The following is a 24,224-nucleotide window of genomic DNA, read 5'->3' on the forward strand; positions in this document are numbered from 1 at the left end:
CTCAACAAGTAAAGGGTGAATAAATGGTAACAGAACTTTCAATATGGGTAAACTATCCCTTTAATGTTAATGTTATTCGTAGAGGGTTTGGGTTTGGGCTCCAGTTTGGGCTCCAGCTTCTGGTTGGAAATTCAGCAAAGGTCCAATGCAGAGCTCTAGGTCTAGTCAAATCAGTAAATGTTTTGTCTTGGAAACAGTATAACATACTGTAATTCACAATTTAACAAGTGGATTGACAAAAAAGCATTCTGTTGTAGTGAAAATAAAAGATGACCCTCACAGTGACATCCTGGTACTGTAGGCGCAAGGAGGAGGCAGAGGGCTGCGGACGGTTGGTCACTTCTAGGATGGTTCGGAGTAAAACTCCAGACAGACTCTCCATGACCAGATTCACCTCGTCCGACACACCACAGTCCTACAGAGAGGTCAGAGGAAAGATATTTGATTCGATTATATTATTTAATTATTTTTTGTAATTAAATAATATGTGTGCTATTTGATAAAAATGGATAAAAAAATTAGGAATATCTTCTTTATAAATTATTATTTTTTTAAATCAGTAAATTAAATGTGATGAAATATTTTTATTAATATAAAAGGGCTGTCAATGGAATTATATATATATAAATATAAATATAAAATATATATATATATATATATATATATATATATATATATATATATATATATATATATATATATATATATATATATATATATATATATATATATAAAGCTACATCCTGACTATGAAATGAGCTGCTTGAGAGACTGACCGTGGCAGGAGTGTGAAGAGTCAACATGCTGCTGAGGATGTTTGCACACAGAACCAGCTCCCTTTGCTCCTGCAGGTGTGTGTGTAGCAGACGCAGGACCACAGGCAACAGCACACACCGGGACTCTAACCAAACACACACACAAACACAAGCATCTGTTAAGCTTATTACAGACCACATACTTGATACACAATTTCTAAAAAGTCTGGATGATGAAAATAATGGAAATGAATACTGTAAAATAATAGACACAATGGATGTTGCACTGGTATAGCAGCGCAGTTCAAACATGAAATCATTCATCAATACTTACATTTTTAAGATGTTTTTTTTTAAATAAGGTTAACAAATATATCAAATGAAATTACCATTAGCAACTTTTATTACTGAATTTTTTAAATGCTATTTCACTAAAGCTGTAAATAGATTTACATATTTTTAATTACCTATTTATTATCCCTCATTTAAATGTAATAAATGATTATAGTATATGTTTTTAATAATTATCATTATTATATGAATAATATAATAATTTTATATTTTGCACATTATATATCATTTAAATACTTTTTAAATAAATGTTAATCGATCATACTTTAATTGACAAATAATTAACAACAACAACAACAACAACAATAACAATAATAATAATACATTTACTGAGTCAAGCATCTGCTATTTTTTTATTTAATAAAGACACCTGTTTCATACTTAGAATAAAATAAGCAAACATAACAATATGTTGTGAATACATCTTTTAATCTACTACTTAAGTATCATTCTAAAAAAATCCAGTTGTGATTCACTGTGGTTTCTTTTGGTAATATTTCAAGGTATGACAACTACTCGACTCTATTAACCTTATCCCCATATATGATTTATTTTTATATTTCTTGTTTTATTAGAGCTGTCAGTTCATTTTTAAAATTTTCTGTCTTGACTAAATATTATGTTGTTTTCCTCAATATATATATAAAATCACAGAAGCCATCTTGGTGAACAGGCAAAAAAATGTATTATAGAGTTGAAGTCAGAATTATTAGCCCCCCTGAATTATTAGCCCCCTGTTTATTTTTTTCCCCTTATTTCTGTTTAAAGGAGAGCAGATTTTTTTAAACACATTTCTAAACATAAAAGTTTTAATAACTCATCTGATTTATTTTATATTTGCCATGATGACAGTAAATAATAATTGACTAGATATTTTCCAAGACACTTCTATACAGCTTAAAGTGACATTTAAAGGCTTAACTAGGTTATTTGGGTTACTGGGCAGGCTAAGGTAATTAGACAAGTTATTGTACAACTATGGTTTGTTCTGTAGTCTATCAAAAAAAAAAGTTAGCTTAAAGGGGCTAATAATTTTGTCCTAAAATGGGTTTTAAAAAATTAAAAAACGCTTTTATTCTAGCCGAAGTTAAGCAAATAAGACTTTCTCCAGAAGAAAAAATGTTATCAGTCCTTGCTCTGTTAAACATCATGTATAATCCCCCACCCCAATAAAAAAAAAACTTTTTTGTTGTATTTCAAGTTTCTGCAAAGATCTTTATAAATAAAAATATTACATAAATGCAATGAACATGACCTAACAAATGACAAATGAAATAAACAAATTTCCTTTCATTAAAGTTGAGCTTAAAAATGTGCGTGAAAAAATAAATATTTGCATGAATTGCAGCAAAATCTGACACACTAAATTGAAAAGTCAGGTTCAAAATGAAAAACTAAATTGATGTAGATTTGTTTGACATACTTGTCATTATTCATTTATATACACTTAGGAAAGCCAAAAATGTCAAATTCTGCACACACAAATTCATAACATTTAGAATTTTATAAAAAAAAAAAATTTAAATTAAGGCTGTCAATTGATAAAATTTATGTCAATTGATTAAAAACATTAACTAATTAATTACACTTTTTTTATTTAATCATGATTAATCGCGAAAAGCCATATTTATTACAGAAATAAAAACACAGGCATGTAAGTGCCATTTGACTTTCAAAACAATCAATGTCAATAACAAACAAAAATGATGTCCATATTGGATTCTAAGTGGATGTCAAGCGTTTGGCCTTGTTGCTAGAAAACGCACACACAACGCGCACACACACACACACACAAAGACAGACAGACAGACAGACAATGCACGCAGTGCAGCGCATCCGGTGAGCGTCCTGTATCAGATTCATCAACACGCATGATCGCATTCTTAAACGAAGCAAATTTTAAATAGCGTTCTAAAGCATGGCTGTATTTCACAAGAATTCTGACACAACAACGTGAAGCAGACGCTCCACAAAAGTTGCGTTTAGGGGGAAACACTTCTAACTTAATGAAACATTTGAGGCGCAAGGAATCAACTTAAAGGCAGAGGAATTTGGGTCTTTGACAGCTTGCAGCATCATCTGGCACTTTCATTGAGTACATTTACATGGACACCAATACTGTAAGGGTTCTGCCACTCTGGTCTTGTAAACTCTTGTTTTGGTGGGAGAGTCCAGAAACTAGCTCTGTCTTGTTCTGTCCTATTGTGCTCGGCTCGAGTTTTCTCGGGTCGAGCACTTGTTTTCTGACATTGTGTGTGTCTCTGGGTGCGGGCGCCAGGGTCTGTGCGTGCTTGGGATGGGCGCTCTACTCGTTTTTGTGTTTTGTTCTGTCGGCATCTCTGTGTTTTATTCTCAGCATTTCAGTTTGGTTGGTTTTGGTTTTGGTCGGTGCTGAGATGAAACATGCACATTGTTTATGTGTGAGCGCACAGTGAGGTGTTTACATCTATCGTATACTTGTGTCTTGCGTCTGTTTATGTTGTTGTTGTCTAAGCACATTGCTGGATGTTTACATTGTGGCTGCGTGCTTTTGTGGTGTGCTTTAGTGTTGTGCTTGCTTATGTATTGTCTTGTGAACACGCGGTTAATGAGTTTTCTAATTGGCTGTGTGTTCTAGTCTCATTTTATGTGAGCGCATGGCTTGTGTTGTCTTTTTGTGTCATGTCCTGTCTATTGTCTAGTCCCATCCTCCTTGTTAACCCATTATTAGTTTATTAGGTTCACCCGTTTAGGTATTAATTTACTTCTGCTTATATTCTCCCCATGTCTGCTGTCCTGTGCCAATTCATCGTCGATTATTTCCCTGTCCTGTTGTGTCAAGCCCTGTCCAGCCCTGCCTTTTCCTGGCAGTTTAGTCAAGTTTGTTTTTTGTCGTTTTATTTAATGTTTTCCCCCACTTCCCTGAGTCTTATTTTATTTTGTTACTAATAAAAAACAATATTTTGTCTGCACTTGTGTCCTCACTCCTTTTTCCCCAAACCCTGATCGAGACAAATACTTAGATTTTATGATTATGATAAGACTCTGATTAAGAGTCTACTATGTAAGCAGCTATTTTTGATTAGCTTAAAGGACCACCCGAGTCACGAAATGCTGAAGTTTTTCTTTCCATTCGCCATGCAGAAACTTTCCTTCTAAAAGTGCTTCCTTGATCTTATCCATATTTCTTTGCACATGTAACACACATCAGCCACAACAGAAAATAAAAAAAGCTGCAACTGTGTTAATTGCGTAATTTTTTTAATGCGTTAAATATTTCAAATTAATCACATGCGTTAACACGCAAATTTTGACAGCTCTAATTTAAATACAATCTTTACATTAGATTTAGACACAAAAATAATTCATGAAAAAAAAAAAAAAACACTTTATGGAAGGGCAAAAAGCCAAATTGTACACACACAAATTCAAAAAATCAATCAGTAAATAAAATTGTGACAAAAAAACACCTAAAATGTAATACAAATGTTTTCTTTACATTAGACTTAGAAATAAATAAAAATAAACAATAAGGGAAAGCCAAAAGATCAAATCCAACCAAATTTTGTTAAAAAAAAACTAAATAAAATTAATAACAAAAAAATAAAGTGTGACAAAAAAAAACACCTAAAACATTTTATGGATTTTTTCTGCACATTAAATGAACAAACAAACAAACAAACAAACAAACAAACAAACAAACAAACACCTTAAGGAAAGCCAAAAAATTCAGCACATACAAATTTAATAAAAATAAATAAATAAATAAATAAATAAATAAATACAGTGTGACAAAAGTAACACCTAAAATGTATCCTGAATGTATTCTTTACATTGAACTTAAAAATAAACAAACAAACAAATAAATAAATAAATAAATAAATAAATAAACAGTTTATGGAAAGCAAAAATAAATAAATAAATAAATAAATAAAGTGTGACAAAAGAAACATCAAGATGTATTCTGGATGTTTTCTTTACAATAAACTTAAAAAAAAAAAAAAAAAAAACTCTAGTGCAAAGCCAAAAAGTGTCAGGTGAAAAAAAAGGTGTTTGCTATTTTCAGCAGTGTGTGTTTCACCTGTGTTAGTGTAGAGTGGGCTCTCCACAGTTTTGGCCATGCACTGCAGTTTGACGGGCTGCAGGGGGCAGTCGGTGTGTGTGAGGGTGGGCAGGCTGTTCAGTGTGTCTCTGGCCACATTCGCCACCTCTCTCATACTGAAGATCTTTAGCAGCTCGCAGCTCACAGTGGGGAAGGATCGCAGGAACACGGCCTGGAGAAACATAGACATAAGTACTAATACACACCGTCACGCTCTGTGAGGTAAATACAGGACATGCAGATTCTGAATGTGTTGTGCATCTTCTATATTATATTTAGCCGAAAAAAATGCTTCTCTGGTGTGGCAGGGGAAGGATAAGAAATCATTAATCATTTGGAGTTTCTGAAGAATTGTTTTTGACTTACACAGGTTCAAAAACAGTTTGTTTTTTATGTTAATGAGTACATTACATGTCTAAAAAAATCCAGTATACCCTAATTGACAAGGTTTTGCTATTTGAAAAAATTTGGTCCCTTTTTATTTCATTTCTACAAACTGGTGATTAATATGTTTACTATGCCTTTAGTACCTACTTTTACCAATGGATAACACTAATTTGTGGTTGATTAAAGGAAAGCGGGTTTATTTTTTTGTTTAATGGGTTGTTATTGTTGTTTTTTTGTATGTTTGTTTGTTTTTGAATGTATAATTGTCAAAATGTAAGTTTTGTTTGTATTTAAAAAAGTGTATTTACGAGTAAATGTCTGCTAAAATTTCTAATAATAAAAATATTTAAACCAGAAATAATGAAATACTGTTTAATCAATAAAATCAAAAATATCCAATGTAATTGTTAATTAATGTTTAATCAGTATTTATTGTTTTGAGATAATATGATGAACAAGAAATAACATATAGTAATATAATAGAGTAATATAATAATATTATATTATAATATTAATATGTTACAATATATATTATATTAATAAAGTAATAAAATAAATGTAGTAATAATAACTAATAAATTTCTCATATTGGTGTAAAATATCCAAAGGCATTAAGGCATATGATATTATATTTTTATGTATTTAAAACACTATTTTATTCATTCTTAGTTTAAACATTTATGGTTATATGATTTCATTATTGTATATTGTATTTATTTTATTTACTTAAAATTATATTTTACAAAACATGTTGATCAATTGATTGTTTTGGATAATGGCAAGAATAATAATAATAATAATAATAACAACAACAATAATAATAATAATTTATTATTTAAAATATATTTAACTAGAGCTGTAATAATAATAATATAATATTATTATTTATTATTTAGAAATATTTAACTAGAGCTGTAATAATACTACTAAAAAAATAATAATAATAATATTAATAATAAAAGTAATAATTATAATTGTTATTATATAATTAAGATTATAATACAACAACAATAATAATGATATTAATAATAATAATATATTATTATTATTATTATTATTATTACTATTATTAGTAGTAGTATTATTATAAGAATTATTATTAGTATTATTTTAATGGTCTAAAACCTAGTTTGTAAGAAAATAGCCATTTTAATATGAATAAACTTATGAATTTAATTACATGCCAGCATAAAAAACTACAGTAAAGATTTTTTTTATATTTAACATAACATTCCATTTGAGCAGTAAAAGATTCAAATATTTATATAACTCATTATTTTGTGATATATAGACATAGCAAAATCTAATTACATATAAATATGAATTAATAATCCCTAATTCAAACTCATTTAATAGATAATATACATTTTTATTTTGTATATTTATTCATAATAAGATTTTACACGAGTTTTGATATATTTTCTTTCTTATTAATAAAAGAAAAAGCCACACATTTGGCAACAATCTCACAGAAAAAAGCCTTGAAAACAAATCTCGATAAACAATTGGATGAGTGTTCCTTTAATACGAAAACCAAATGCTTATTAACACTCATTAATTATAACCCAAGAGACGGAGTTAATGTGTGTAATATGCAATTCAATATTTTGCAGAATAATTGTCACAGCACTATCATCTTCCTCCAAACACATTTGCACAGTGATATAGTGAAAATCATTCCTTTGGCGCAGCAGGAGACGTCAAACAACAGATGTAAACGAAGGCGCACACACACACAAGAACACACACATAAACCTGGCCCAAATCCAGTCGTCTGCATGTGTTTTTGGATTATGCCTCGGTGTCCAAAGACGCTTTGTTTTCTTGGCAGTGTTAATTGAAATCTGCTCTCCTGCTGGGCCTCCAGAACAAGAACAGACCTGACTGAGGGTTTCGGTGTTAGTGAATGTGTGAACGGCGGCCCGATGGACACGCAGAGTTTGACGGGCCGCGACAGTGTGTGTGCTGGGCTTTTAGCAAGCTCAGCGTGCGTCTCTGTTTGTGTATATCGAGAGCGGATTAGCTCTCTATGGGCTCACTGAGCTTTAGACGCCGCTATGCTAACAGAACAAATGTGGGTCGGGTTGAAAAACGAAGAGCAGTGCTTGATAAACATTGCTAATTAGTGTACTGTTAGTGTGTGAACTGATTGATTTAGGCTGCATGTCCATATACAGTTGGAGACAAAAATAGTAGCCCTCCTGTGATTTATTTTTTCCAATTATTTCCCAAATAATGCTTAATAGAACAAGGAATGTTTCACTGTATTTCCTACTATATTTTTTCTTCTGAAGAACGTCTTATAGATAGATAGATGTATGGATGCTCAGTCCATACGAAAAAATCTTCTCTGGTCTGATGAGACTAAAATGGAACTCTTTGGAGTGAATGCCAGGCGTTACGTTTGGAGAAAACCAGGCACCGCTCATCACCAGGCTAATACCATGCCTAATACCATGCCTAATACCATGCCTTAGCCTCATCACCAGGCTAATACCAGGCCTAATACCATGCCTTAGCCTCATCACCAGGCTAATACCATGCCTACAATGAAGCATGGTGGTGGCAGCATCATGCTGTGGGGATGATTTTCAGCAGCAGGAACTGGAAGACTAGTCAGAATAAAGGGAAAGATGAATGCAGCAATGTACAGAGACATCCTGAATGAAAACCTGCTTCAGAGTGCTCTTGAGTGGCCCAGCCAGAGCCCAGATCTAAATCCTATTGAACATCTCTGGAGAGATCTGAAAATGGCTGTACACCATTGCTTCTCGTCCAACCTGATAGAGCTTGAGAGGTATTGCAAAAAGGAATGGGCAAAAATTCCCAAAGACAGGTGTGCCAAGCTTGAGGCATATTCAAAAAGACGTAAGGCTGTAATTGCTGCCAAAGGTGCATCAACAAAGTATTTAGCAAAGGCTGTGAATACTTCTGTACATGGGATTTTTTTTATTTTTTTTATTTTTAATAAATTCCCAACAATTTTAAAAACTCTTTTTTCACACTGTCATTAGGGGGTATTGTGTGTAGAATTTTGAGGAAATAAATGAGTTTATTCCATTTTGGAATAAGGCTGTAACATAAAAAATGTGGAAAAAGTGAAGCGCTACAAATATTTTCAGATGCACTGTATGCATAATAATTGCATATTTGACATTTGCGCATCCCCCAAGCTCTAAACGGTCAATAAGAGCATCTGTATGTGCAGCAATACCTTGTTTTGTCATTATAGTTCAACATACACTCAATAGGCCCTATCATACACCCGGTGCAATGTGGCGCAAGGCGCGACGCAATTGTTGTTTGCTAGTTTCAGCTTGGCGCAAGAGTCGTTTTGACGTTTTGCAACACGCTGTTTAAATAGCAAATGCATTTGCGCTCATATGTGCACCCATAGGTGTGTATTGCTAGCATGTGGCTATTTTGAGAAATTATAAAAGATTTTTCAATAGACCAAAAACAAAGCCGGTCTATTGTCCAGCGCAGAGTGCGTTAGTTGTGCACCTTGGTTACACACTGCTTAATACACAAAAGATGTAGAGCAATACGCAAATATCTATTAAGGATATATATAGGATATAATAAGAATATAAATAGGATATACATATAAAGGATTAAAATATTACAAAAACAAATTGTTTTCAAGCCTACATTAATATTAAAGAAACTGCCTTCATGCCTTCTTCATCTCGGGGGGCTTTTTCAGTTTATCTGTGACAATTTGCTTTTGTATAATGCTATTATTATTAGCAGTATTATTTATTATATGCATATTTTACCATTATTTTTTGACCACTCTTTGTTATTATTGTTCATTTTTTTCGTTTGCTGGAAATTAGAACTGAATTTAGAAATAGTTTTGAAACAAATCTTTGCGCTTAACAAACTAAATTAATTATGTATAGGCTAATTGATGTCTGTGCATACAAGCTTTCCCTATCCATGAGAGCAAAAGTGAAAGTTAATAATTTATCTCTCATTTTCTCACAGTAGATGCTCTGTTTAACTGTTTTCTTGTTTGTGAAATGCTCAGTTTTTCGACTTACACTTACTTTACGTCATGTAAATAGCAAATGCACGATGGCGCGATGCAACAGACTTTTGAAGGGAATAGGAGATGAGACTCTAATTAATTTATTCTCAAAACACACCTATAACAAATTAGGAGAATAAGCTCAACCCTTTTAGACCATATACCATAGCGCAAAGCGGATTTTTCCGTCCTTATATTAGCAAAAGTGGATCCTGACATGCCCTGAATGCAATTGCGCCCTGCGCTTTGCACTTTGCGCATGGACCGTCAAAATAGAGCCCAATGTGTTGTAGAAGCAGTGTGCTGCCCCCCACACTGCCCCCTATTGTCAAGCATTTGGAACTACAGCTGTCAGCCAAAGAACAACTGTTAGTAAAAAGAGCAACGGTTTTGTTCTGAAAGCCACGGTATTGCGATGGTATCGTAGTACCAGTGTATCGTACAACACTATCTGTCTCACCTGTGTGTGTGTGATGGGGCTGATGCCTTTACTTTCATGGGACAGGAACAGGTGGATGGATTTGAAGAGTTCATGAACAGAGCAGCGAAACTCCTCTTCATTCTGTCCTCCAGTAGCTGCCGCATACAGACGCCGAGACTGAACAATGTACTTAAACAAGTACTCTGACGCCTGTGGGACACATGACAACCAATCAGCTGTTGCATACACAGCCTGACATATTTTGACAACTTTTACTAAAACACACATATTATATATTAATATAAATATAAATATAATAAATATACAGATATATAGAGTTGAAGTCAAAATTATTACCAATTTATTTGTCTTATTCAGTATTTCCAATTTTATATATATAATTTTTATATATATATATATATATATATATATATATATATATATATATATATATATATATATATATATATATATATATATATATATATATTTTATTTATATATAATTTATATATAATATATACATTTCGGCTAGAAAAATAAATATTATATATATAATTATACATACAGTTGAGTCAGAATTATTAGTCCACCTTTGATTTTTTTTCTTCTTTAAATATTTCCCAAATGATGTTTAACAGGGAATGGACATGTTCACAGTATATCTGATAATATTTTTTCTTCTGGGGAAAATTGTATTTTTTTAAAAACCATTTCAAGGTCAAAATTATTAGCCCCTTTAAGCTATATTTTTCTTCAGTAGTCTACACAGAACAAACCATCGTTACAAAATAACTTTGCTTAGTTAACCCTAACTTGCTTAGTTAACCTAGTTAAACTAGTTAAGCCTTTAAATATCACTTTAAGCTGTCTTGAAAAATAATGAGTCAAATATTATTAACTGTCATCATGGCAAAGATAAAATAAAGCAGTTATTAGAAATTAGTTATTAGAACTATTATATTTAGAAATGTGTAAAAGAAATCTTCTCTCCGTAAAAAAAAATAAGCAGGGGGCTAATAACATAGAATAAGAAATAACATAGAATAAGAAAGAAAGAAAGAAAGAAAGAAAGAAAGAAAGACATTTGAGTTTTCACTTTGCTCTTTTCAAACATTTCAATCAGAATGGGCAAAAATACCCAAATATTCACGGCACACACTGCGTCCAAAGAGCTTTGAAGGATTGAAGGTAAGAAAGTGGGAATTGCTTTCAAACAGCACCTCTGTAGGGTGTAAATGAGCGTGGACGCACTGACGGTCCCACGACAGGTCATGAAAGCAGAATGATCGAATGAAGGAAGAAAAGACAATGTTCAGAGCTTAAGAAAAAAAAAAAGGCTGTAGATGAAAAACAGATGCATCAGGGGAGGAAGCTTAAAAGATCAGAACAGAGAACCTGCAGGATTCATTCAGAGTTCCTTTCAATTTGACAGATCGACAGAAAGACTGGAAACCAAAAACTCATTTCTAAATTCAGAAGCAATATTTGTCCCATTTAAATTGATTTCCAGGAAGCTTTGGTAAGCCCACATGGAATTTGCGCTGAAAAAAACCTGCAGATTATTCAATCTATTCATAATCTAATTTTTTTCTGGAAATAAAAACATATTTATTTATTTGTTTGTTTATTTATTCATTTATATTATTGAATAAGATACAAATGTTTAGATGATTTGTGCACAACACAATGAATTGTATTATATGAGCAACCTACGGTCTTGTTTAGAAAACAGAATAGCAGCCGCTCTCTTGTCTTAACAAATAAAATAAAACTTGTATTTTAAGGTAAAGTAATTTATTTTAATTGTTAAGATTTCAGCTCCTATGCTTTCAAAATCCTTCCACATAAATATGCAGATACTTGATTTATTTATTTATTTATTTATTTATTTATTTATTTATTTATTTATTTATTTATTTATTTATTTATTTATTTATTTAATATACTAAACATATTAGAAAATCATTTAAAAAATAAAACTAAAATATGTTAATATTGATACATAAAATACATCTTAAATAAAATAATAATAAAATAAATTTTAAGTAAATATTTCAATTTAACTTTAATTTAAAATAGTCAAAAAATTATATATTTTCAAATATTCAAATAACTGAACTTGACCAGAAAATTAGCATGAGGTAAAAAACATCCCTCTAGTAAACTATAGCTAGTGACGCAGTGCTCCACATTTTATGTGATCACAGCTTAAGAATAAAGCTGTGTTGGCTAATTAGAAAGATGAAAACAGCGCAAATGCTGTTGTCATGAGATAAAGCCCCTTTCACACAGTAATACAGGTAAATATCCAGAAAATCTCTGGAATTACTTTACTGGTAAATATAAAAAAATAAATAAAATAAAAAACGCTGTTCACATACAGTAGACGAGGACGTTCCGGAATTTTTCTGGAAAAGACTGAAGTAACGTTTTTCCACTCAGAGTTTACTTTTTTAAATGTGCGCGCACAGCATGCTCGCAGCAAAAATGCAAGGTGTGCAGGGTGCATAAGCATCATGCAAACGTTCATAGATGTTAGTAAATTATTCAAAAGATGTGCCTCTCCATGCAAAAAGTGTGTTCGGTGTGATCGGCTCGATATGCAGTCAAACTTAAAAAAATATAGAAAGTAATATTTCTTAATCATTTAACTGATACCATTAATCGGTTAAAAACGCACTCTTTCGGTTAACGGTTAATTGGTTTTTATGAGCATTCCTGATACATAGGTATTTTTATAAATGCCTTTGTTTTTAAAAAAATCTCCATCCACATTAAATTCACTGTCAAGGGCATGCTGGATCAACACTAAACATAGAATTAAGAGTTCATGTGAGTATGTTGAATACAAAGTGAACCCAAACACATAAACAGAGGAGAATATCATTGCGCAGCATAAATGACAAAGAATTTATGACGTTTGTGCCACAAATTTGTGGAACTCACCTTAATCATGTCTACTGTGCAAATTTAAATAATTGAAATCGACCAAAAGCATGAGGTGAAAAACATCCTGCTAGTAAACTAGAGCTAGTGACAGTGCTCCACATTTTATGTGATCCCAGCTTAAGAATAAAGCTGTGTTGGCCAGTCAGAAAGGTGAAAACAGCACAAATGCTGTTGTCATGAGGTAAAGCCTTTTTCACACAGCAATACAGGTAAATATCCCGAAAATTTCCAGACTAATTTTACTAGTAAATTTTTAAAAAACACTGTTCAGAATTTTTCCGGAAAAGACTGTTCACATTTCAAAATACAGGTAAATTCTGACATCATTAAACAGAAATGAGCTCTAAACAGCTGCACTTGTATTTGTCAACATTGAAGTGGTCAGGCTTTTGTTGATGGTTTCACTTTTATTTAAAGTTTAAGCATTCGTGCAGCTACTTTGTTCCAGAGGCATCCAAAGGCAGAAGCACTAAATGCAGCTAAATATTTACACATTTGACAACATTACAAATTTTGTGGATGGATCAGTGGATTGTGAACAACTTCGATAAAAACATATGGAGGAACACTTTTGCCAAGTCAAGATGTACATAAACAATTTATTGATAATTTTTTTTATCATTTAGTTGGCATTTAGAAGGAACATAGAAACGTTATTTGGCTAATATCTAGTAGCTAAATGTGTCTGGAAAAATATTCAAAAGCCTTTAATTTTTATAAACAGCGCGGATGTAAATGTGTCTAAATGTTCTGATAGGCTGATATAAATGTCTCACGTCAGCGTTTTCTAAACATAAACATACTCTTTCCAGCAATTTTCCTTCTGCGTTCACACAGAGCAGCATTATGGCAATGCTGTGTGACTGGTTGGAATTAAGGGTAGCAAAAAAAAAACAACAACAACAAAATAAATTTCATTGCAACATTTATAGCATTAGTTTAATTGCCCAGGTGCATTTATTTTTTTGTTTTGATTTAAATCTCCTCATTTTGATGTCACTTTTCCTTCAAGTCCTTGTTCATTTCTGACACTGACATATTGAGGCACATGTTTGGTTTTTCTCACCTTCAAAACCTGCTGGATCTGCTCCTGGTGCTCGGCATCAATGATGCGATCCACATACCACTTCAATACTCGGATCAGATCCCTGCAGACGCAAGCAGAGCATATCAGTCAACTAGAGCCAGAGAAAGACTCTTGGCTCCATTTTGCTGTCTGTGTGTGTCTGTCTGTGTGTGTGTGTGTGTGTGTGTGTGTGTGTGTGTGTGTGTGTGTGTGTGTGTGTGTGTGTGTGTGTGTGTGTGTGTGTGTGTGTGTGTGTCTGTGTGTGTGTGTCTGTGTGTGTGTGTCTGTGTGTCTGTGTGTGTGTGTGTGTGTGTGTGTGTGTGTGTGTGTGTGTGTGTGTGTGTGTGTGAGAGAGAGAAAGAATACTGAACGTTTCTGTTTGTCCTGCAGGGAACATGTATAATATTACTGTACACAATATTCATAGCCAGTGCTCAAGATTCTATACAGTCTCTATAATGACACCTGTGAGAAAAAATAAAAATGCATGAGAAAATCTTTGCTGTTTTCACACCAAATGCGGCATGCATGAATAAATAGTGCTATTCGTGTGTAAATTGACACATAAACATTTTGAGTTTACTCGCTTTATAGCGGGTCAAATTCGCTTCAATAGACGTAGAGTAACATCATAGGCAGGGCTTCTGTCTGCCCGGTGGCTCGAGCTTTATGCTTAATGGCTAACATGGATTTAATACCCAAAACAAATCAATAAAACAATTACCTTGTGCAAAAAAACAAAAACAATAAAAAATCAAGAATTGTATTAGTTCAGCTCATTTTAAATAAGTAGTTTGAACAAGCCAAGCAACAAAAATGATTTTTTGATGGTATTGCAATTTAGTTTCTAATATAATTTTTGTTTTTGACTATAATGTAAATTACACTATACATGTAAATTCATTTGATAATCTGACACAAAATGGTCAATAATATTCAATATACAGTACATAAAGTAAAATAATTTACCAAAGTTTCTGGATTTGCATCAGTACGTATGTTTTGAGTGAAATGTGTCTTGTGTAATAAACTACTCACAATGTAAGGCTTAACAACACCCTTTTAAGTACATATCTTGCTGTACATTTTAACATAATACAGGCGACCCAGTAGGTAGCACTGTCGCCTCAGAGCAAAAAGGTTGCTGGTTTAAGCCTTGTCTCAGTTGGCATTTCTGTGTGGAGTTTGCATGTTTTCCCTGCGTTCACATGGGTTTCCTCCGGTGCTCCGGTTTCCCCCAGAGTCCAAAGACATGCGGTACAGGTGAATTGTAAGTGTAAGAGTGTGTGTGTGAATGAGTGTGTGTGGATGTTTCCCAGAGATGGGTTGCGGCTGGAAGGGCATCTGCTGTGTAAAAACATGCTGGATAAGTTGGCGGTTCATTCCGCTGTGGCGACCCCCGATAAATAAAGGGATTAAGCCGACAAGAAAAAGAATGAATGAATTAGCATAATACACAGTAGAATATTTGAAGGAAATAATGAGAATGGCTTCCTTTTTGTTAAACCTTTTCTATTTGGCATCATTGCCTCATGCAACATTCATTTTTAATGTAAGCTGTTGAGATTAATTACAAATGAAAGAAAAAAAAAACAGTAATAATTGGAGTAAAACCAGGTCTTTCAGTAGGATGTTGTTGATTTTTGGAAGCCCAGGAGTATAATTTGGCCATAAGGAAAAAAAAATTAACATTTCCCAGCATGCGATGCAATTAATGTTAACCACGGCATAATACTAGCTCCAATTCCCCCTAAAGATCCCATTTAAAAAGCAATTAGATCTTAATTAAACACACTGTCCCACCTCACTAATCTTCAGATGTGTTGTGATTGTAATATTTCAGAGCAGTTGATTCAGCTCAAAAGTCAATGCTACCTGATAACAAATTCTTTTTTTTTTTGAACAGTTTTGAACAGTTTTATTCTTCATTAGGTTCAGTTTTGTTTAAGAGCTCTATTTTGATAATTTAGGTGCAAAGTCTAAAGTGCAAGGGACAAAATCATTAAGGGCATGTGTCAGTGACAGCCTTTTAACCCTTCACCTGTGAATTCGTGTATTACTCCTCCCACATACAGTGACAAGCAGAGGACATTCTACAGTTTGACATATGTGCTGTACATGATGTACTTTTGAGGCTTTTTTAGTTGAGAATGTCGTTGTTTCTATTGCAACTATTTAGTTTATTTATAAGGAGATTGCCTATTTTAAATATTTATAACTTCTGAGAGACAGCGCATGACATGACTATGTTTATTCACAAGATGGTGACAGAAACCGCATAATAAGCATAATTTCAAAGAACATCTGATCAAATCATTATTAAACAGATAAATGTCTTTATAAGTCGATCTCTCTCTTTTGTATGTTGTGCTGTATTTATACCATAATAATATAGTGATCTCCCAATTGCAACAGAGAAGTAGGACATCTCTGAGATAGCATTTCATGCCGTTCAGCCTTATAATCTTAAAATGTGAGCAAAAGCCTCTGTTTTGTCATCAATTTAGACATTATGCTAGAGAATCAATCAAACACTAGCTCCAAAGTGACGTTGGTAATTTAGCAATGGTTTCTGCTGCTCTGATGTAAGCTGCAGATGTGAATGAATGGTGGAAGAAAGTAGTTCCGCTGTTCATGCTGTTTTGAAATAAAGGTTTTTATTATTAAAGGAAACTTAACCCAAAACTACAAAACCTCGTGTGAAAAAGGGCTATGTGGTAAAAATTGTATATTATTTCAAATTACTACTACATACTTGATTTGAATTCTTTCAGTTAGATCCTATTCAATTCATAACCAAAATTCTGAAAATATGTAGATTGTGCGATAAAAGACCAACATAAAATACAACGCCTTTTATTTTACACTGCTCTGATAGATTCATAAATGTGAATATTATTCAATGACTTTGACTGTTTGTCCAGCAACAGTAAACCTCAGTAAATGTCCAGCCAATTGCATCAGGTACAGTTACTTCATGCGTACACGCACACAGACAGACAGGCAGACAGACAGACACACAAACACAGACAGGAACAGACACACATACACCTCTGTTCTACACTCAGGCAAACAGACCTTCATCACTGCAGCATCCATCAGATTAACCAGTGTGTGACCATCAATGTGTTTTTGAGCATGCTGAGAGACACAGAGCTGTGTGAAGAATGATGTGCGTGTGTTTTTGTGTGTGAGGGAAAAAAAAAAACTGAAAACAGACTGTAAAACAGAGTAATCCAGAAGGGATATTTTTTGCAGGGTTTTCTAGGTCCTTTTGTAAAATAAAATAAAATAAATAAAATAAAATAAAATAAAATAAAATAAAATAAAATAAAATAAAATAAAATAAAATAAAATAAAATAAAATAAAATAAAATAAAATAACAAATAATAATGAATAATACACTTAATAAACCCAAAGCAAAAAATATAATAAAACAAAATATATCAATAAAATAAATGTAAACACAAGTAAAAATACTCATTGTATGAAATTTAAATTAAAAAATTTAAATAACGAATGATAATAAATAATTCACTTAATAAACCCAAAGCAAAAAATATAATAAAACAAAATATATTACTAAAATAAAATGTAAACAAGTAAAATACTTATTGTATGCAATTTAAATAAAAAAAATAAAAATAAATAACTGCATTTAATAATTAAATAAAAGAATTTAAAATAAATATTTGTGAGATTGTTTTAAGGCATTGGAACTTTAAAGAGCCCCTATTATGGGTTTTTGAAAATGACCTTGTAGTGTGTAACACAGCTCTAATGGAAGTGAAATATTGGCTTAAATATGAATAAAGCTTAAATCTGAAAGTGCACCAGGTTTAAACTATTAATTCATCTATTAAAGCGTCGACTCACATTGGTTCGAATAAATCATCTAGGTGATAATTCTTTAGCTGTGCCGGCGTGACGTCAATATGGAACTCAAGCCCCGCCCATTTGTGGCAAGCACAGACCCGGGAAAAATGTAACAATGTAATTTTTGCAAAAATATCTCAGCATTATAGCCCCAGCCTTGTCTCATTTTTCTTACAAGTGCTTCAAGAATCTACACTTACAACGGGAGATTCCGCTTGTTAAAGGAAGGATCAGAAAAGACTATTGATGAACTATGGGACTTTGTCAGAGCTTGACAGGAACTTTATAGTACACAGTTTATGGATCAGATTCTTCCTCCATTTCATAAGTGTAAATAACTTATGTGCGGTTAAAATATTTGCCTCTTTGTTTTATCTAGCTTGAAAATCATGTATTTAATTGTGTTTTGTTACTTGTAACCAATCCACATGGCTTGTACTGTATCTTGTTAACTCTATATATTATCATATCGCGTCTAAAACCACATTAAAAACATGACGCCTGTCACTTTGTTACGGATGCACTGCCATTTGTCGTTGCTATAGCCACTGTCAGCTGTTCCTACACGCGTCCGGTGGTCAAGTTTCAAAATAGTTCAGCCTTTGCCACTGTGTGGATTAATACTAAATGTGTGTCATGGTTAAGAATAGAGCCATATGCTGGTGTTAAACTGCATTGCTTTAATGCACTCCTGCATTGGGTTCACACATACACTCTGCACTCTGACTAATTAAAAATTGTTGATAAGCTGTGGTGGGCATTTCTCTCTGTCTCACACTGAATGCAGTTGACCAATTGCAACAGACTGGGTCATCAGACCAATCAGTGCAGAGTAGCATCGCGCTAAGGAGGACTTTGGGAACAAATAAACTGCTGAACGAATCATATGGGAGTCGCTGGGATAACTTGGTAAAAATAAATGCATAAAAAATACATATTGTAAGACAATGAAAGTGTTTTTTTGACCTTGCATGCATATCAGCCTGTTGTTGGAGACCCCCAAATCCAAAATATGACCTTTTATAAAGTAAAATAGGGGCTCTTTAAGAAATATAAACAGCACATCATCAAATTACACACACATAAAATATAGGTAAAGTTTGGTTTTACAACAAAAGAGGCAACCAATAAAATAAAATTAAATAAACTTAAGTGATTTTGTTTTCAATAGTTGAATTTAAATGAATTAATAATTAAGTTATTAAAATAAGAAACAAGAAAGTTGGGCAAGAGGAGCGACACCAGAGAATAACATACTGAGAGAGAAACACAGGACAGCATTACAGCACAGAGTGACAGGAACAGTGTGAGTGAGTGTTTTACAGGCCGCCCACATTCACCTCAATCTGACATAAGAGAGAATGAGCACAACACTGCCCACACACACAAACATAAACACACACGCACACGGACGAACGCACACACGCGCACACACACACACACACACACACACACACACACACACACACACACACACACACACACACACACACACACACACACACACACACACACACACACACACACACACACACACCTAATCACTGACAGATAGAACACACGCAGTAGACCGGTGAACATGAGGAAACGAGAAAGAAAAAAACAAAAACAGAGAGGGAAAAACATAGCAGAGAAGGAGAAAACAAAAACATTATGAGGAAAAGACAAAAGCATAAACATAAAACATAAACAAATGGATTACCTTCTACAGAACAAAATGTTTACTGTCATTAAAATGAAACCGGTTACAACAGATAAAGCAAGAAAATTGTGTGCTTTAAATGAAATTAAATTACATGTGATATAAGAAATGTTAATATACAACACAGTGTAATTCACAAAATAAAACTAAACTTATAAAAAAAAACACTAAACAAACAACAATTCGTTATTTTTTTAAATAATGGCAATTATAATCAAATATTCTCTAAATAAAAAGTTGATTTCAAAACAAAACAAATCAAAACAAATTTCAAAACAAAAACAACTGTTTTGTAATTTGTTATAATAAAATTATAATAATAAATGTTTTAACAAATAAAAAAGTTTCAAAAAATTCATATCGATTTCAGATTCGATATTTCAATATTAAATAATGAATAAACATAATAAAAATGTTGACTAACATTCAATATACGTAATGCAAAATGAAATAATACAATAAATATAGAACTAAATATATAATTAAAATAAAAATTCTAATTTTTTAAAATAAAAAAGTAGTATTAAAATGCAAACAGTAGCAGAATAACATCACAAAAGATAGTTTGAATTACGCTTAACATCATAACAATTGTACACACACACAATGTAAACTAAAGAGGAAATAATAAACTGTTGTAAAATACCTGTATGTAAATACGATACTGAAAATAATGTAAATATATAGTTTTCAGTTCTGGTTTAAAAGTTTAAACAATTAAAATAAATATGAATAATAAAACCAATGCCAAGAGCGAACTTTGTACCATAGAATAGCTTAAATAGAAAAAAAAACAGCAAATAAGAAAAAAATCTAAAAGAGCAGTGCACACCACCTTCCAGACCACACAAAAACTGCATTGTCAGTAAAATAAACGGTTATGACAGATTAAAGCAAGAATATGTTGTGCTCTGGGTGTCAGAGAAAAACGACAGGTTTCAGTCTACAAGGCCTGGAGCTCAACAAAAAACACCTTTCATCTTTTTATGTTAGCAAACACAACTCTCACAAAAGCATAACACACACTTTTAGAGAGAAGCCATAGGATATTAAATAGTTTTTCTAAGTTCTTTAAAACATTTTAACTTGTGTGCCGTTTACTATGAATGCGAACTACTAAATCAACCACCGGACTAATTATAATGATATTTAGCTGTACAATAATAATAATAATAATAATAATAATAATAATAATAATAATAATAATAAAACAAAAAATAAACAATAAACAATTTAAATGTAAAATAAAAATAAAGAAATGATAAAAATAATAATTAAATAATAAAATAAAATAACAAAAATAAATATTTAATTATATAAAATGTAAAATAAAAATAAACCAATTATAAAAGTAAAACAAAATAAAATAACAAAAATTTGTAATAAGTATTATAAAAGTAAAATAAAATAACTACATTACAAAAAAAATAAATAAATAAAATAAAATAACAAAAATAAACAAAAATAGTATAAAATTTGAAAAATAAAAGTAAACAAATTACAAAAATAAAATAAAACATAAATAAATAATAAATCAAATCAATTACAAAACAAAAAATTAAATAAAAAATAATAAAACTGTATTGTTTGACAACTTGCATTTTAATATAAAAAAGGTAAAAGACTTGAGAAACAAGTTAAAAGTCAAATCTTCTCATAACTTGACACATCTCAAAACTGTTTCCTCATATATACGATGTAGCAAAAGCAGCAAATGCCAAAAGATAGAAAGAACAGTTGAATACAAAAAAAAAAAAAAAACACTCAAAACAGAAGTGATTCTTAAAAATGTTTACCTGTAGGACAGGGCTCCGGCAAAGTGGTTTTCAATGTAGTTGTCCATTACAGGTTTGAAAAGCTGGAATTTGCTGTCCTGCAGCAAATTTATAACGTGTACCTGAGGAGAAAATGAATACTGTCACTTCAGTAAGACTTCAGTCTTTAGAAGAAAATATTCACACATCAACAACTGGCAGATCTACAATAGTTATAATCAATAGTTATAATTGGTAAATCAACCACTGTCAAATCAGCATTTGGTGAATCAACATCTGAGGGTGAATCAACTGTTTGAAAGGGAGAATCAACCACTGGTGAATCAAATTGCTGGCAAATACATTTTTGATAAATAAGTTTCTATATGTGAATCCTATACTGAATCAGTAAATCTACTTTGGAGAATCAATTCAATAAGTAAATCAACAATCATACTTTATGAATAAAAAATCAACTTGGGAAATCAACTTCTATAGGTGAATCAAATGCATAATTGATGAATCAAGCACTGGCAAATCAACATTTGGCAAATTAACATCTGTAGGTGAATCAACTGTTCAACAGTTTTTTTTTTATTCAAGTTCTATAGGTGAATAAACAATTCGAGTTGCATTTGGCAAATCAGCATTTGTGCGTGAATCAACTGTTGAAACTGGTTAATTAGCCACTGGTGAATCAATCTGCAGGCAAAAACATTTTTGGTATTTCAAGTTCTACAGATAAACTAATCATTTGATTTGCTGAATCGATCACTATCTCTACATCTATTTTGGGGAATCAACTTCAGTGGGTAAATCAACAATTTCAATTGAACTAAAATTGTTGGGGCAAATCAACCAATATACAGTCGATGAATCAACTGTCAAAATTGGTGAATCAATCATTGGCAAATCAACATTTGCAAATCAACATTTGTGGGTGAATCAACCACTGGTGAATCAACATTTGGTAAATCAACATATAATGAATTAACTGTTCCAACTGGTGAATCAATCTGCAGACAAATACTTTTTTGGTAATTTAAGATCAATATGTGAATCAACATCCGAAATTACTGAATCGACCACTATCTGCGAATCTACTTTAGGGAAATTAACTTCAATGGGTGAGTTAACCATTATAATTGGTCAATCAAGGTTGGGCAAATCAACATCTATAAAGTCGGTTAATTAACTGTCATAAATGGTGAATCAACCACTAGCAAATTAACATATGGTAAATCAAAATCTAAAGGTGAATTAACTGTTCAAACTGGTGAATCAATCTGTAGCCAAATACCTTTTAGGTAATTCAAGTTTAAGAGGTGAATTAACCATTAGAATTGCTAAATCAACCACTATCTCTAAATCTACTTTGAAGACTTGAATTTAATGAGTGAATCACCCATTATAATTGTTGAATCAATGTTGGACAAATCAACTTCTATAAATTGTACTGGATCAACCAGTGGTAAATCAATCTTCTGGCAAAAAATGTTGGTAAATTATTTTCTATGGGTGAATCAACCGAAATTCTTTGTGAATCTATGTTAGGTAAATCAACTTCTATAAGTGAATAACCTGTCATAATTGGTGAATCAACTACTGGTAAATCAACTGTTCAAACTGGTGAATCAGTCACTGGTGAATCAATCTGCAATCGAATTCAACCAACTTTAATGGGGAATCAACTATTATAATTGGTGAATCATTGTAGGGCAAATCAACATATACAGTTGAAACTAGACGGTTGCATACACTCTAAAAAAGGAACATAACCATTTAAAAAAATATATATATATTTGATGGTAAATCATACTAAACGTTTAATATTTTAGGTCTGTTAGGATTACCTAAATGATTTACATTTCATTTTTATTAATTTCTAGACAGTCGAAAGTTTACATACATTTCCTTGGTATTTTTTTAGCTTTGCTTTTAAACTGTACAAGCTTGATCAGATGTTTTTGGGTATCCTTCCACAAGCTTCTCACAATAGTTTGAAGGAATTTTAGCCCATTTCTCTTGACAGAATTTGTGTAGCTGAATCAGATTTGCTCGCACAAGCTTTTTCAACTCTGCCCGCAAGTTTTCTATAGGATTGAGGTCAGGGCTTTGTTATGGCCACTCCAAAACATTCATTCTGTTGTCCTTAAAGCACATTTTAACTTTAATTTGGCAGTATGCTTAGGGTCGTGGTCTGTTTGGAAGGCCCATTTGTGGCCAAGTTATAGTTCCTTAAATACTACTCTACAGTTGTGCCTCCAATTAACTCAAATGTTGTCAATTAGCCAATCAGAAACTTCAATCAACATCAATGGGTGAATCAACCAGTATAATTGGCCAATCAATGTTGGTCAAAACAACATCTATTAAGTAAGTGAATCAACCGTTATAACTGGTGAATCAACATTTGGCAAATCAACATCTTTAGGGGGATCAATTATTCGAACTGGTGAATCAACCACCAGTGAATCAATTTGCAAGCAAATACATTTTTTGGTATGAATCAACAATAATAATTGGTGAATCAGGTTATCAAGGTGGTGAAACAGTAGGTGAACTAACTGCTAAAACTGGTTAATCATTGGCAAATCAACAGTTTTTGAATCAAACATCTTTAGGTGAATCAACCACTTGAACTGGTAAATCAACCACTGGTGAATCAACATTTGGCAAATCAACATTTGTAGGCGAATCAACTGTTACAACTGGTGAATCAACGTACTGGTGAATCAATCTGCAGACAAATACATTTTTGGTACAATAGGTTTAATGGGTGAATAAACCATCAGAATTGATTAAATGGCCGCTATCTGTAAACCCACGTTGGGGAATCGACTTCA

At 32.2% G+C, this 24,224-nt stretch overlaps 1 protein-coding gene across 2 annotated transcripts in view; it reads right to left on the reverse strand.

Moving 5' to 3' along the window:
- dock4a (dedicator of cytokinesis 4a) overlaps positions 1-24,224 on the reverse strand; it is a 199,976-nt gene that overhangs the window by 62,183 nt on the left and 113,569 nt on the right. For both annotated transcript variants that reach the window (XM_073943142.1, XM_005170698.6), the window contains 6 exons: positions 21,421-21,521; positions 14,046-14,127; positions 10,068-10,238; positions 5,167-5,359; positions 777-901; positions 281-415 (listed from right to left, as the gene is read on the reverse strand). In XM_073943142.1, coding sequence (XP_073799243.1) covers positions 281-415; positions 777-901; positions 5,167-5,359; positions 10,068-10,238; positions 14,046-14,127; positions 21,421-21,521 — 807 coding nt within the window. The remainder of the gene's footprint in view (positions 1-280; positions 416-776; positions 902-5,166; positions 5,360-10,067; positions 10,239-14,045; positions 14,128-21,420; positions 21,522-24,224) is intronic.

Source organism: Danio rerio, chromosome 25 (genome assembly GCF_049306965.1).
Source record: "Danio rerio strain Tuebingen ecotype United States chromosome 25, GRCz12tu, whole genome shotgun sequence".
In the NCBI taxonomy this organism is placed as follows: domain Eukaryota; kingdom Metazoa; phylum Chordata; class Actinopteri; order Cypriniformes; family Danionidae; genus Danio; species Danio rerio.